At 44.7% G+C, this 15,859-nt stretch overlaps 1 protein-coding gene across 3 annotated transcripts in view; it reads right to left on the reverse strand.

Annotated features, from left to right (window-relative positions):
* Positions 1 to 15,859, reverse strand: part of LOC126162766 (uncharacterized) — a 384,499-nt gene that overhangs the window by 34,309 nt on the left and 334,331 nt on the right. For all 3 annotated transcript variants that reach the window (XM_049919459.1, XM_049919458.1, XM_049919460.1), the window contains exon 5: positions 9,115 to 9,332. In XM_049919459.1, coding sequence (XP_049775416.1) covers positions 9,115 to 9,332 — 218 coding nt within the window. The remainder of the gene's footprint in view (positions 1 to 9,114; positions 9,333 to 15,859) is intronic.

The following is a 15,859-nucleotide window of genomic DNA, read 5'->3' on the forward strand; positions in this document are numbered from 1 at the left end:
AAGGTCCGTTCACTATCTACGACAAATCTTGTATTTGATGAGCTAGGAAAATTGCGTGGTAGTTCTGCAGCTACTCAGTTATCGTCAAAACACTCAGTGGAACCTGTTGCAAACCAACGCATTGTAGCTTCCTTGCAGATTAAATCTGTACGCCGGGCCTAGAATCGAACTCGGGACATTTGCCTTCTACGGGCAAGTGGGCCATGACTGAGCTACCCAAGCACGACTCACGACCCGCCCTCACAGATTTACTTCCACACAGTTTCAATCTGCCAGGAAGTTTCGTATCAGCGCACATTCCGTTGCAGAGTGAAAATTTCATTCTGGCGGCGCATTGTAGATAAACTCCTAGTAGCAATACGCCATATACTTCCAACAAAGCCTTCTCTGCTTGCCAGACAGAAGTAATTCTCAGGCTCCATTTACCAAAATAATGAAGTGGTGTTAAAAAGAAAAAAACTGTAACAGGCAGTTGCTCTCTCCATTGTTACCTCAAATGACGTTTTAGTCTCTGTCGACAAACAAATCATACAGGAGGAGCGTTCGTATCTTCACGAGTGGGAGTCCCATCTGAACGGATCTGTGTAGAGTTTAGTGTTATACGTAGAGGAAACGCGGACGATAAACAATTCAGACAAAAAGAGAAGGGAAGATTTTGAAATTTTATGCTGCAGAAGAATGATGATTAGGTGGGACATCGGATTACTAACGATGGTATTACTTAATCGAATTGCGAAGAAAAATTTATGGAACAACGTTACTGAAGGGATACATATATAGGACAAATTCTACAACATCAAGAAATATTTAATTTGGTAATGGACAGAAGTGTGGAGGAGAGGGTAAAAATTATACAAGGACACCACGACTAGAATACACTAAGCAGTGCTTATGCAAGACGAAGTGCTAGACTAGTGTGAAGAGACGTTTCAAAGCGTCTTCAGACTGAAGACGACGACGAGGTACGATTTTGGCATTTACGCAAAGTATTAGAGGAAAACTATGTTTTGCCTGACACCACAATGAGGGTTGCAATTGCAGCCTTTCCGACACGTTACTAGCCCGTTACAGCTATACTGCCCTTCTTTGTCCACCCATCCGCCAACAAGCGAACCATTCATTACCGTATTTGTCGAACGTGGCAGCTACAAATTACATGCACAGAGGTAATAATTCGCCAGTTAGAGGTGCAGACATGCGAGACGTCCGCACGAGACAGCCCGCCGTCCATTTTACGGAAACGGGAGCAAAAAGCCAGCACCGCTCTTCCTAAGCAGGCACTGATTTACGGCGCTGAACTGCAGGCTATGACGCGCCGCTCGATAAGACGTTGCGTGGATTATGGAGCCATATAAGTAGACAGCGCTAGTTATATATAGTCCGTGGACCGCGAGGAGCGAGCTCAGAACTTCATCACCCCTGACGCGCGATTAGATTGCCGCCATTCGGCGTCGGATGGGAGGAGGAGGAGGAGGAGGGAAAGGGGGGGGGCAGCTGAAAAGGCTGTGAGAGGGGGGCAGCCCATCTAGCTCTTGTACGGCCGAAGTATGCATCTCGTGTCTGTGGGTACAAGACAACTGAGAAGCTACGTTTTCATATTACCCATGCTGGATGTTGAAATACGCCCAATCTTTCATTATAAAATCACTGAAGCTCATGTTTTGTTCCAGTCACCAAATATGTATTCCAAATCAGTTGGACGTCGTGAGATGAAATATAGTTCTATCATTTCTCCGTTCTTTCACTTCCTTAATTGTTTTCAATGGTTCAAACGGCTCTGAGCACTATGGGACTTAACAACTGAGGTCATCAGTCCCCTAGAAATTAGAACTACTTAAACCTAACTAACCTAAGGACAGCACACAACACCCAGCCATCACGAGGCAGAGAAAATCCCTGACCCCTCCGGGAATCGAACCCGGGAACCCGGGCGTGGGAAGCGAGAACGCTACCGCACGACCACGAGATGCGGGCTGATAGCATTGGCCGTGGTGCGAGGTAATGCCTGAAATGTGGTATTCTCAGCACGTTACTGACAGTATGGATTTTGGAATAATGAATTCCCTAAAGATTTCCGAAATGAAGTTTCCCATATGTCTTGCTCCACCCACCATATCGCGTTCAAAGTCTGTTAATTCCCGTCACACGGCCATAATCGCGTCGGAAGCCTTTTCACATTAATCACCTGAGTACAAGAGAAGCACCGCCAATGCACTGCCGTTCTATAGCTTGTGTGTTTTTAGCAAACAGAACACAGCATGTTGTTCTCAATGAAGAGACTTCTACAGACGTTAAAGTAGCCTCTGGCGTACCACAGGGGAGTGTTATGGGACCATTGCTTTTCACAATATATACAAATGACTTAGTAGATAGTGTCGGAAGTTCCATGCGGCTTTTCGCGGATGATGCTGTAGTATACAGAGAAGTTGCAGCATTAGAAAATTGCAGCGAAATGCAGGAAGATCTGCAGCGGATAGGCACTTGGTGCAGGGAGTGGCAACTGACCCTTAACATAGACAAATGTAATGTATTGCGAATACATAGAAAGAAGGATCCTTTATTGTATGATTATATGATAGCGGAACAAACACTGGTAACAGTTAGTTCTGTAAAATATCTGGGAGTATGCGTACGGAACGATTTGAAGTGGTATTGTTGGTAAGGCGGGTGCCAGGTTAAGATTCATTGGGAGAGTCCTTAGAAAATGTAGTCCATCAGCAAAAGAGGTGGCTTACAAAACACTCGTTCGACCTATCATTGAGTATTGCTCATCAGTGTGGGATCCATGCCAGGTCGGGTTGACGGAGGAGGTAGAGAAGATCCGAAGAAGAGCGGCGCGTTTCATCACAGGGTTATTTGGTAAGTGTGATAGCGTCACGGAGATGTTTAGCAAACTCAAGTGGCAGACTCTGCAAGAGAGGCGCTCTGCATCGCGGTGTAGCTTTCTGTCCTGGTTTCGAGAGGGTGCGTTTCTGGATGAGGTATCGAATATATTGCTTCACCCTACTTATACCTCCCGAGGAGATCACGAATGTAAAATTAGAGAGATTCGAGGGCGCACGGAGGCTTTCCGGCAGTTGTTCTTCTCGCGAACTATACGTGACTGGAACAGGAACGGGAGGCAATGACAGTAGCACGCAAAGTGCCCTCCGCCACACACCGTTGAGTGGCTCGGGGAGTACAAATGTAGATGTAGATGTGTGGATATCGTTATCCCTTGAGTTCCGTCACTTCAGTGTAATTCTAATCATCATTGCAATCGTTTGGGATAGATGTAAACAACAGTCGTTGATGCTTCGACCTTCCGATCGTGATAAAGGACAACAAAGCGGGGGGAGCGGACGGCCGCTTCGTCACGTGCACAAGCGATTACAGTGCCCAGGCGGCTGGGTGCGCGGCGGCTGGCCGCTATCTTGAGAAGAAGCAGCTGTAACTGGAGTCATTAAGAGCGGGACCGATTCCGGCTGCGAGCGCGTTTTTTTGCCGCGGTGAGCGGACATAAGTCACCGGCCGGAGCTGAGCCGCGGGCAGGCTGTTGCGCAGCGCCGTTCAACGCCATCAATCGTGATTAACGAGGCCAGCCACGGCCGGCGCCGTGTGAAGGGAGGCCGCCGGCTCCTGGCCGCACCGCGCACCTGGGGGTGACGGGTCGTGCCGGCTACTGTCCTCTCACGTCAGCAGCAGCTTGTACGTATGTCAGCTACAGCCGTTAACTACCAGCACTGCCCACTTACCACGCCAACACGGAGGCGGTTGACGTTTGCCGCTGCCACTTCCTGTCTCGGCGCCCCTCGCTCACAGCGAACACTTCGCGGAGTGACCACAGTACTTACAAGGGAACCTCCCCATCGCAACCCCCTCAGATTTAGTTATAAGTTGGCACAGTGGATAGGCCTTGAAAAACTGAACACAGATCAATCGAGAAAACAGGAAGAAGTTGTGTGGAACTATCAAAAAAATAAGCAAAATATACAAACTGAGTAGTCCATGTGCAAGATATGCAACATCAAGGACAGTGTGAGCTCAGGAGCGTCGTGGTCTCGTGGTTAGCGAGTGCAGCTGTGGAAGGAGAGGTCCTTGGTTCAAGGCTTCCCTCGAGTGAAAAGTTTAATTTTTTATACAGCCTATACAGGACAGAAGGATCAGGCATTGTACAATTTTAGTGTGGGAGTAGACGTGATTACCATTCCTCCAGGTTGTACACCTCTTGTGAAACCGTTAGATGTGTTTGGTTTTCGGCAAGTGAAATACTTTGTGAAAAGATTCTATGATTTTGCGAAGCTGCACAGGTACACAGAGCAGTATTGTTTACGTGATCGTGTGTTCAAAGTTCAGGCACTCACACATAATCAACTTTGCTCTCCAAAATTACAGGACATGTTCAGATTTGCTTGGACATATGCAGGATTTGACGGTCTACACAGGGAAAAATTTGAAAACGTTAAAAACATATGTTTAGACATAGCACAGGGAAAACTGTGCGACTGTGAAACTGTTGCATTCATTTGTTGCAGTTTATGTGACTAACTCTTACGTTTTCATCTCTTTCTTTGGAGTGATTATCACATCCACAAGAAAACCTAAATCGGGCAAGGTAGAAGAATCTTTTTACCCATTCACCAAGTCTACAAGTTAGGTGGGTCGACAACAGATTCCTGTCATGTGACGCACATGCCGTCACCAGTTCCACCCGTGGAACGGATACGGTGAGTTTCTGGACATGGGTTCCTATTCAAAATATAATGTACTCACTCCCCTCTACATGTCCTAGAAGTTTGTAAAGGAAATATCCGAACAAACGCGTTTCACCATTTTGGGGCATTGTCCAATCATCCACAAAGAAAGGGCGCATGGTCCTATCAGGCACTTCTCCAACAAGTAAATATGGTTTGTTTGCATTATACTAAGTAATTTTTCGCTTACGATCATTTTTAAACCACTTGTTGATTAGTTGTGGGATGCATAATAGGACCGTGTCCCCTATTTTTATTATTATTTACCTTTTCTTCCTTTCTTTGTTAATCATCTGATCATTCGCCAAAAGGGTGCAACGCGTTGTGTATGTAATCATTATCTCGCAATCAAGACTGTTTGAAGCGTTCTCGCTTCCCGCGCACGGGGTTCCGGGTTCGATTCCCGGCGGGGTCAGCGATTTTATGTGCCTCGAGAGGACTGGGTGACTCGCAAGGACTTGCACTTTCGACGGCCGAACATCCCGCATGGGGTCTCCCGGCCAACAATGCCGTAGGATCATTTCAATGGAGTGGAAAAGATTTGACAGGAACGAATTTGATTCTTTATAAGATTGCAGTAGTAAGAGTCGAAGAAGATTTGGGAAGCTGTAGTTACAAAGGGCGTGAGACTGGGTTGTAGTCTACCTTCCAACTTGTTCAGACTGTGCAGTGAACAAGGAGTACAGGAAACCAACGATAAATTTGTGAAGGGAATTAAACTTCATGGAGAACAAATAAAAACGTAGTGTTTCCAGTGTTATTGTAAGTCCGTCAGAAACAGCAAAGTACTTGGAGTAGTTGAACGGAATGAATAGTGGACAGGAAAGAGATTATAAGATGAGCATCAACTAAAGCAAAACAAGAACACTAGCTGAACATTGGCGAGGAAATATATGACAACAACCATGTTGTGCATGTTTTAATTTCTGTGGAAGTGAACTTTTATTTTTCACTGATGCCTTTCGGCTATTTTTTAACGCACCTCTGCTAAAACATGTAATCCAGATGTCTGTATTTCCTCCTGAAGAAGACTTTCTATGAACTTTGAAATCGTGGTAAATGGGTTTCAATAAACCTTCCAATTTCTACAATGAAACCCATTAATTAAGCAGACAAACTCCAGTTTTCTCAATACAGTAAGGTGACATAGCATCGGAATCAGAGACAGAAACACCGTAGTTTTTATAAATGTCTGTTTCTGTAAATGTGACGCAGTCGTGGATATAACAGTGTCTGAAAGATTTCATTCAAATGCTAATATGTGGTGAATCTGAAGTAGGCGGCTGAGTCGAGAGCTACTCCGGGGCGGAGCGAGCACAATTGGCCTCCTAAAAAGTGCGCCCGCTGACCCCCGCCCGCGGCAGTTTAGCGCCGGACCAGGAGGGACTGCCCTACCGGATATGGCGCGTGGGCCTTTTGTGCCTTCATCTTCATCAGCGGCTGACTCAGGCGTCCTGCCCGGCACTCCTGCGCCAGCAGCAGGAAGCGGCTTCTTCCACTCTTGCTGTGCTCTCAGCTGCCCGTGGACGCACCTAGCTCCACTTTCGCCAACTTGTTCAGATCTGTCCATTGTCGCCAAAGGCTGACGCTGCCGAGACCTCAAGCTCGGCTTATCGCGTCTGTCTCATACGATGACGTCTGTCTCGCTATTGTTACTAGCAGCGACGAGGACGTCCTTCCTTTATGGGCTGAATTTCCGTTCTTTGACTTTGAAAAATCCTCAGTTTTTTTGTGGCTGTCAGTAAGATGTAACTGATTTAGTAGAAAAAATGAAAATTTATATTTTTAGACCTTTACTTAATATCTTCCGGAAAGGGACTTGAGAGTCCCATCACGTCACAATCGACAAACGTTGCTTCAAGAGAAGTGATGCTCATAAAAACAATTTTTTTCTTTCGTTGCAAATATAAAAACACCTACTTTGGGAACACTTCGAATGACATCTTGATTCTATGTTATAAGTAACCCAGTTGTCACATCTCCCACGATTAGCAACAAAATTTGGCTATGACCTCCAAGATTTTGGGTTCAAATTTGGAACTAAAGTGTTCCTTTGTTCTGTAAAGAGTTGGGAGATGTTTCTTGTTGTCACTGCTGTCTTCAAGCTGAATTTCTTCAGCTTATGAAGAATAAGTGGAAGTATTCTGCTAATGACTAATATATAACGTAGTGTTATTTTTCGTTTGTTTGGCAGCCTTAAAAGTTCTCACATGTGTTAACAGCGTACCACACTAAAAAGAAACAGATTGCCTCAATCCCGTCATGCCTCAAAAGCTAGGCTTTTTTTCTGTGGGCCTGAGAACTGAGAACCCTGCCAGATCATAAAGGGCTGACAAGGAAAGCACTTCGAGACTTTACCAGATCAACTCTCACTTGACGTTATATTAAAACAAAGGAGAGCGAAATGTTACTATCACTACTTCTTTAAGGTTAAAATACCTATCTGTAATTCGCTTCTGACGCTTTCACTTCTTTTTCTGTCCAGCATGGCGTAGTTCGGCACGTCTGCAAGAAATTTGTTTTCTGGGCTTTTTTTTTGGTCTGTTGATGTCCAACTGTCATTCTCAAGGCGCGGCAGTTATTTTGAAGAATTTTAGATGTGCGTTTCGTCTGCTACTTCGAAAGTCCATATTTATTTTAAATACTTTTACAGGGCTGAAAAATGATTATAGCCTTCAGTGACAGGTTGCAATGTAGGGCTTTTTAAAAGATAATAAATTTTTGTCTTCGTCATACAGGAGTGCAGTGAACTAACTTTTACGTGCATGGCTACTAGGGTCAAAATACTCGAAAATAACCTTATAGGTGTTTTTCCTTGGTCACATGACTTACAATGTAGCGTACTACGAGCTTGCGGAATCCGTAAGGAGAACTTTTACAAAGGAAACCGAACGTTTTGGGTGCTTTATTTCAGTTTTAACAATAGGTATAAACACTCTACTGCTTCTGAGTCCTTATTAGGGTATCAGGTTGCTACTCCCTTCTAAAAAAGGGTTGTTTACTTTGAACGAAGTGATTTTGTTTCGAGTAATAGAAAAGAATTAGCAAATGTCTGACCAGGAAGCTATTAATTTTCTTTGTTAGTTCACGAGGATACTTTATCTTTAAGAGATGGAAACGATACATGCATGTTGAAATATACGTACTGAATCTGCAAAATGAAGATGCCTAGCAGTAACCCTATATAATACATGGCTGGCTGATATGTTCATTGCTCTCAGTGGCGAAAGCTTCTGTACGGCATCGGTGGTGTTTTAAACATTGCAAATCTCCTAAAAATTGAGGTACAATAAAGTTATACCAGCGATCACGACATACGGTTTTCTGTAATACGTGCGATCGCGAGTGGTATAATAAAACAGTTTCACAGCTTCAGCGTTTAGGTAGATGTAATTTTGAGAGCCCTGAGGGGTCCCTCACATCCGTAAGGAAATTTTACTCTTTCTTAGTACTATTATGAAAGTACTGATAATCTCACGCTACTCAGCTGAAAAAGAAATAGGAACAACTTATTTATAGGAGACACTCGCAAAAATATTTGATCGAGCTAGCAGACTCGATTTCGGAAACCTTTATTTCAGTCTTCCGCTAGCTATGTCGCTAGCTATGTCGCTAGCTATGTCGCGTATTCACGCAGTGAATGGCGATCACGCTCTAGTACTTAGGGACTTCAGAAAGGGTTTCGTACAGACAGTTCTGCTGCGGTAGGGATAACAGGTTCATCACAATGTCGGAGAGAAATGACGCGGCAACCGGCTGCGTACGCCAAAGGTCAAGCACGCGGGACAGTATCATTCTTGTGGGCAAAACATTTTAATTTGCCACAGATTCATCTTGAAATTCTGGCGGCATATGGACCAACTACAGTGTCGCGTCGAGTCGCAGTGAAATCGTGCCAACAATTTGATCAATGCCGCACAGTCGTGGGCGATGCTGATAAGGAAGGACAGTCATCGACGTCCACTACAGAGAACAACAATGTCTAGACAATTGAGGCACAACATGGGGGGGAGGGGCAGATTTTCCAACGATGAAGACGTTCACAAGCGGTTCTCGAATGGCTGCGAGGCCAAGGAGCGGATTTCTACTGTCGAGGAACTGAACTACTGGTAGAACGTTAAGACCATTGTTTACGGAGACTTGATTGCATCGCAATATAGTTTCCTGTGTATGTGACTGAAATGTAGACAGAATTTACTAAAAGTTGCTTGGCTGCCATTTGGCGAAATTACAGATATTTGAAAAAGACCATTTCTGGGCCCCTCTTTTTTTGCCAAAAAAAAAACAATTTTTTTGAAGCCCCTCGTACCTCCACTCCAAACCGGTGGCGGCAGCAGCAGCAGCAGCAGCCAGGAGAGAGTGAGAAGTTGGAAGTACTCACTTGAAGGTGGCGACGACGTTGGTGGTGGGCCAGCCCAGGACGAAGGAGGTCTCGGGCGACTTGTGCACCTCGATGACGTCCTCGATGCTGTGTTTGGTGAGCCACATCTCGGACACGCGCACCTTGTCCTTCAGCTTGAAGTTGCCGCCCGAGCGCGCCTTGGCCACCAGCAGCAGGTCGTTGAACAGGAAGAGGTGGCGCTCCTGGCTCTGGACGCCCTGCGACACAGCACCACAAGTCCCCTCTCAGTGCTCGGCGTACAAGTAGGATGGCTCTTTGGGTGCAAGGGTGGGGACACATCGCGGGGAAACTCGAGTTTGTCTGCCTAGGGGGCTGCGAGCTGCGACAGGATTACAGGGCTGACAGCAACTGCTGGAACTTTGAACTCCACAGTGCCAAGAGAGGATCGAAAAACTTTACACGGTCTCCTGGAGTTACACTGGACTCTGAAGACACTTTCAGACGCAAAGGTCGATAGCAAAGCATTTATTAGCGTAAGAAACGGGTTTCAGCATCTTCGCATCTGCAATAGGACAGAACCGACACCGACAGGATAAGCAGTTAACTAGCACGTTATAACACTGTACACAAATATTTCATTTTCCACAATATAGGGGACAACAACAACATACCTTACGCTTCATAACATTAAATCATCTCTTTCACCATTACTGCAAGTCGGTGTTACACCACGTATGTACAGGGTGCGGCAGCGTTCTTAGTAGGATATTAAAAACACACCATCAGGCAGTACCTGTAATTTATTTATTACCTCTTATGTCAATTATTAGTTAAAGTTATGCCATTTACCGATGTGTAAGTCATTGTCCATTGCGTGGATTACTTTTTGAATATGACTCCTGTCAAGTGATGCCCCCTCTGCACAACACATTCATCTAGGCGGCGTTGGAAGTTTTCCATAACTCGGCGTAACGTATTCCCTGGGACGTTGCCGACGGCAGTTCTGATGTGATCCTTCAACTCAGGAATGGTGGCACAACGTGTTCGCAACACTTCTTGCTTCAGGTAGTCCCAAAGGTAAAAGTCTGCACATGAAAGGTCAGGTGAGCGAGGCGGCCAGGGAATTACTCTACCGCGAAATGTCTGTCGCAAGAAATCCATGCAAATTCTGGCTGTACGAAAGTACGTTCCGTCTTGTTGAAACGATAATTGTTCCACATCCACCATACCTAACTGGGGAAGAACGAATTCTTGCAGCATCTTAGGTGGTGTTCACTGGTGACAGTTACAGCCACATCGTTGTCATCCTCAAAGAAGTAAGGGTCAATAATCCCAAAGGAAGCAAGTCCACATCAAACTGTGACACGGGAACTGCCGTCGGCAATGTCCCAGGGAATACGTTACGCCGAGTTGTGGAAAGCTTCCAACGCCGCCTAGATGAATGTGTTGTGCAGAGGGGCATCATTTGACAGGAGTCATATTCAAAAAGTAATCCATGCAATGGACAATGACTTACACATTAGTAAATGACATACCTTTAACTATTAATTGATATAAGAGGTAATAAATAAATTACAGGTACTGTCTGATGGTGTGTTTTTAATATCCTACTATGAACGCTGCCGCACCCTGTATATGTCAGTGTCGTGAATTCATTAGAAGTCGGCATGTCACATATAAAATCAATACTGTGTACAAACATGATACTAACGCGTCGGCTACGAATGCTCACACACAACAGCAGCTGACAACTGATTGAGAATCAGCGTAAAAATTCTGTCGCTTGGAAAAATTCTTTCAAAAGTGTGTTCCATGAGCGAAGTGTAAGAACGACAGAGAAAGAAAAACTGAAACTGCGTGTTAATCTAAAATTACAGACTACCCGAAGCTGTAAGAAAGTGTGAAACTGCAGAAAGAGAAAGGACCGCTGAAATTTATTTAATGTTGTGTATGGAAAGCCGGTCGCGGTGGCCGAGCGGTTCTAGGCGCTTCAGTCTGGAACCGCGTGACCGCTACGGTCGCAGGTTCGAATCTTGCCTCGGGCTTGGATGTGTGTGATGTCCTTAGGTTAGTGAGGTTTAAGTAGTTCTAAGTTCTAGAGGACTGATGACCTCAGATGTTAAGTCCCATAGTGCTCAGGGCCATTTGAACCATTTTTGTGTATGGAAAAATAAATATAATTGTGTGTTACCTGTCTATAATAATAGTCCAAGAATCCACGTTCTAGAGAGTTATTGACAAAAAACTACCTCTCTGCTGTTGAAGAAGGACGCTTTTACTTTTGTTCTGGAAGCGAAAAGCTACGGACGTATTTTGTTGTAGAGGTCAAGGTATGTGAATCCCTTTTCATAATATGCGTGTTCCTTAATTTCATCTCCCTCCATGAGAAATAACTAATGAGATAGTACTACAAGAATCTGCAAGGGAGATCATTTCAGACCTCTGCTTTTCGTTTGTCAGAATGGCACACAGGCAGCCATTACGTTAAACTTGGAAACATTAACTATTTACAGGCTTCACCCGACAAGACATGCGTAGGAAACCGTTTCAATCAGTTTTGCTTAATATTTGGAGGGCGTTACATTAAAGTCAGACTGATTACAATCTGAATTTAAGTGAGGATAAATTTCAACGCTCTAGCCTGTATCAGTAATAACATCTTTCCTCGATAAAGTGAGATAACAGCTCCCATGAAAAAAATCAAATGAGTTTCTACTGAAATACTTAAAAGCATTTCAGAGTTAACATCAGGAGAGAACAGGATATTATGATTATTATCGTTCCCAACATATAGCTACGTAGATGATTGTATCGCCTATCTCTGTAGCACTGTTTTGTACCGTGCAACATTGATACCATTATTTAATAAGCTACGTGTACGATATATGCTGGGAGCAAATTTTTATTGGGAAGAGAACCTTCCGCAGAGAACTAATTTAATCTGTTTTTCCCCACGTAGCGTATTTCATTGCTACCGGAACACACAAACAGTCATTCATATGATCGTGCGAAAACCCTTACGGAAAATTACCGACACAAGGAAGAGAGGGACGATATACCCAGCAGAAGCCAAGTGGTGCTGTGACTTGATAGTACGATTTTCCTATGGTCAAAAGCATTGGTATATTATTCCATACAATTTTTTATGTTAAATAAAATCTAATTGTGTACAACATATATAAGTCAAAAACAATTACATTGAATAATATATCCATGCTTTTCAGAATGAGAGGAGCGCCAGTTCTGCAAGGTTCGCAGAAGAGCTTCTGTGAAGTTTGGAAGGTAAGAGACGAGGTACTGGCAGAACTGAAGCTGTGAGGACGGGTCGTGAGACGTGCTTGGGTAGCTCAGATGGTAGAGCACTTTACAGCGAAAGGCAAAGGTTCCGAGTTCGAGTCTCGGTCCGGTATACAGTTTTAATCTGCCAGGAAGTTTCTTATCCATGTTTTTGTCCAATGGAAGACGGTATTGTCGAGGCATACCACTACAGTGGCACCTGGTGTACGTATGTAATAGAATGTTACACTGACTCTCGGTCAGTTGTCAGCTATTGATGTGTGCGAGCATTCATAGTCGGCGCATTAGTATCATTTTTGTACATACTGCTGCATTTATGTTTCAGATGCCGACTTGTAATGAATTTCACGACACTGACATATATATATACGTGGGGTAATACCACTTACAGTAGTGATGAAAAAATGGCGTAATGCTATGAAGCGTAAGATATATTGTTGTTCCAAACTCTTACATCATGCTATTTAACTGTTTATCCTGTCAATGTCGGTTCTATCCTACGGCAGATCTGAAGATGTCGACATGGTCTTTCCGAAACCGGTTATATAAATCTAATAAATGCTTTACTAGCGATCTTTGACGTTTGAAAGTTTCTCCGGAGTCCACGATGCTGCAGCTAGCCCCCATGCTGATACAATGTAAGGAATGTATAAAACTACACTATCTGACCAAAAATATCCCGAACACCTAGGTATCACGGGGTCCCGGGTTCGATTCCCGGCCGGGTTGGAGATTCTCTCTGCCCGCGGACAAGGTGTATGTGTTGTGAAAGTGGCTAGATTGGATTGTGAGAAGATTGTGACTTTGTACGGTCGCCGAAGACCGCGCAGTTGAGCGCCCCACAAACCAAACATCACAACCACACCTATGTAATACGGAATTTACAGTGCCAAGAGAGGCAGACCCAACAGTATAGAAGGAGGCGGGGAAATACCAGTAGAGAAACAGTAACAGCAGAATGGACTGGCTAGAAGAACTCATTGTCTTCGAACGTAAAATAGATTACGGTGGATTTGCCGACTCAGCCGCTCCTCGAGGTCGCATTACCTGATTTACTTTCGGTTTTAAGCAATTGTCTTACACGCACTATAGAAGTGTTATGCAACGCAATAGCTCAGGTCCCCAAGGGCATATGACGTCGCAAGCTATTTCGCAACAAAACTCAAGTTCTGGAGCAGCAAGGTTCCTTGTTCGATCCCCAGCATATGCAATTATTTTAATTTTCATGTAATTTAACCGGAATTTCGCAACCACGTTTAATGCAGACAACTGCGCGAATCTTCACATCCTCCGGTCTCTATCCCTAAGGTCTTAGGTTCAAACTCTCCTAACCCCAGGACTCCTACTCTACAGGACCTACGTCTGACTACTGCATAATTAAATATCACAAGAAAACAACATAATTGTCTCAATTTACTCTGTGTAAATAGCGTAATTTGCATATAATTTCATAACGATGTCTATCAGCACAGACTACTTAAGTATTTACAAGGTAACTCCCCATCACCCCCCCCCCCCCTTAGCTCAATCGTCGTGAGATGGCCCAATAGATAGCCCGTCAAAAACTGAACACACATCAAACATGGAAACAGCAAGAAGGTGTACTGAACTGTGAAAAAAGAAGCAAAATAGAAACAGTGAACGGTCCAAGCTCGAGATGAGCAACATAGAGCATGTAGCTACGGCGTTGTGGTTATGTGGTCACGCTGTTGGATTGCAAAGCGGGAGATCTGTGTTCAAATCACGCTCGTGCCCCAATTATTTTTTCATAAAATTATGAACTTTTCGTCCGGTCGCTGCCGGGCCTGTTCTCCTTCTGTTGTCTTATCAACTGTTATACTATACATTGGTTATAGAGTATGTGTCATGTGGTAAGAATATGTTACCGTCGCGAGTAAATGTGATGAATAGTGAGAGCAGGCGAGATGCCGCATCGACTTTCCACAGAAATGAAAACAACAAATACGCGGGTGTAAGCTATGTTACAACAACGGAATTCAAAAGCTAAGACTTGCGGAACGCAAGAGTCATAACATGTTGCACCTTTGTAGGACAAACAGAAGATACGTACTTCTAGTGGTCCCTTTCTTACACCTCGCTGTTGCAGACGGACGTTGCTCCACAACAAAAACACAAATCTGAATACAGCGAAAAGACACGTCAGTAACCGGACTAAAACTCCTCCCGAACAGGCCACGAAAGCCCAACGGGACCGACCGGCCGCCGTGTCATCCTCAGACCACACGTGTCACTGGATGCAGACATGGAGGAGCATGAGGTCAGGACACCGCTCTCCCCGCCGTATGTCAGTTTCCGAGACCGGAGCCGCTACTTCTCAACCAAGTAGCTCCTCAGTTTTTCTCACAAGGACTGAGCGCACCCCGCTTGCCAACAGCGCTCGGCAGACCGGATGGTCACCCATCCAAGTGCTAGCCCAGCCCGACAGCGCTTAACTTCGGTGACTGACGGGAACCGGTGTTACCACTTCGGCGAGGCCTTTGGCCAGTAACCGGACGGACAGTACATATTTTGTGAAAAAAAAAACCATTGGGGCATGAGTGAGATTTGAACGCGGCTCCCCCTTTGCAGTCCAACACCTTAACCACATAACCACGACGCCGTGGCTATGCAAACATGCACCGTTCTGCACATCTTGAGCTCTGACAATCCACTGTTTCTATTTTGCTTCTTTTTTCACCGTTCAGTACACCTTCCTCCTGTTTTCATGCTTGATCTGTGTTCAGTTTTTGGCGGACTATCCTATGGGCCATCTAACCACTAAATCTGAGGGGAGCGGGGTGCGAAGGGGAGTTTCCCTTGTTAGCACAGTAGTGTAAAACTATTTGCACACGCCTACTATATGCACCTATGCTGATAGACGTTTTTATGGAATTACATACAAATTAAGTTATTCACACAAAGTAAACTGAGACAATTATGATTTTTTGTTATGGTATTTCCGTATGCGTGGATCGAACCTAAGGCCTGGAGGGTAGACGGTTGGGCGTATAGGGGAGAGCGATTTAAAACTAAGACCCTTGAGGGTAGAAACTTTGCTTAGTTGCCTGCATTAAAAGTTGTTGCGAAATTTCAATTAATTACTTGATAATTAAAGTATTTGCCCGTGTCTGGGTCGAATTGGTGACCTTCGAGCTCCAGAGCTTAGATGATGTAGTTAAATAGCCTGTGACGTCATATGCCCTCGGTTTCAGAGTGGAGTGAAAGTAGGTCAGAAAAATTATGATTCTGAAGAGCGGCTCAATTGGCAAACTCCACCCTACTGACGAGTCACAGGACGTCATCTGACTAAGAAATCCATCAGGAATATATCAACCCTTGCAAAGGTGCTCAAATGGTTAAAATGGCTCTGAGCACTATGGGACTTAACATCTGAGGTGATCAGTGCCCTAGCACTTAGAACTACTTAAACCTGACTACCCTAAGGACATCACACACATCCATGCCCGAGGCAGGATTCGAACCTGCG

This window comes from Schistocerca cancellata, chromosome 2 (genome assembly GCF_023864275.1).
Source record: "Schistocerca cancellata isolate TAMUIC-IGC-003103 chromosome 2, iqSchCanc2.1, whole genome shotgun sequence".
NCBI classification, from domain to species: Eukaryota; Metazoa; Arthropoda; class Insecta; order Orthoptera; family Acrididae; genus Schistocerca; species Schistocerca cancellata.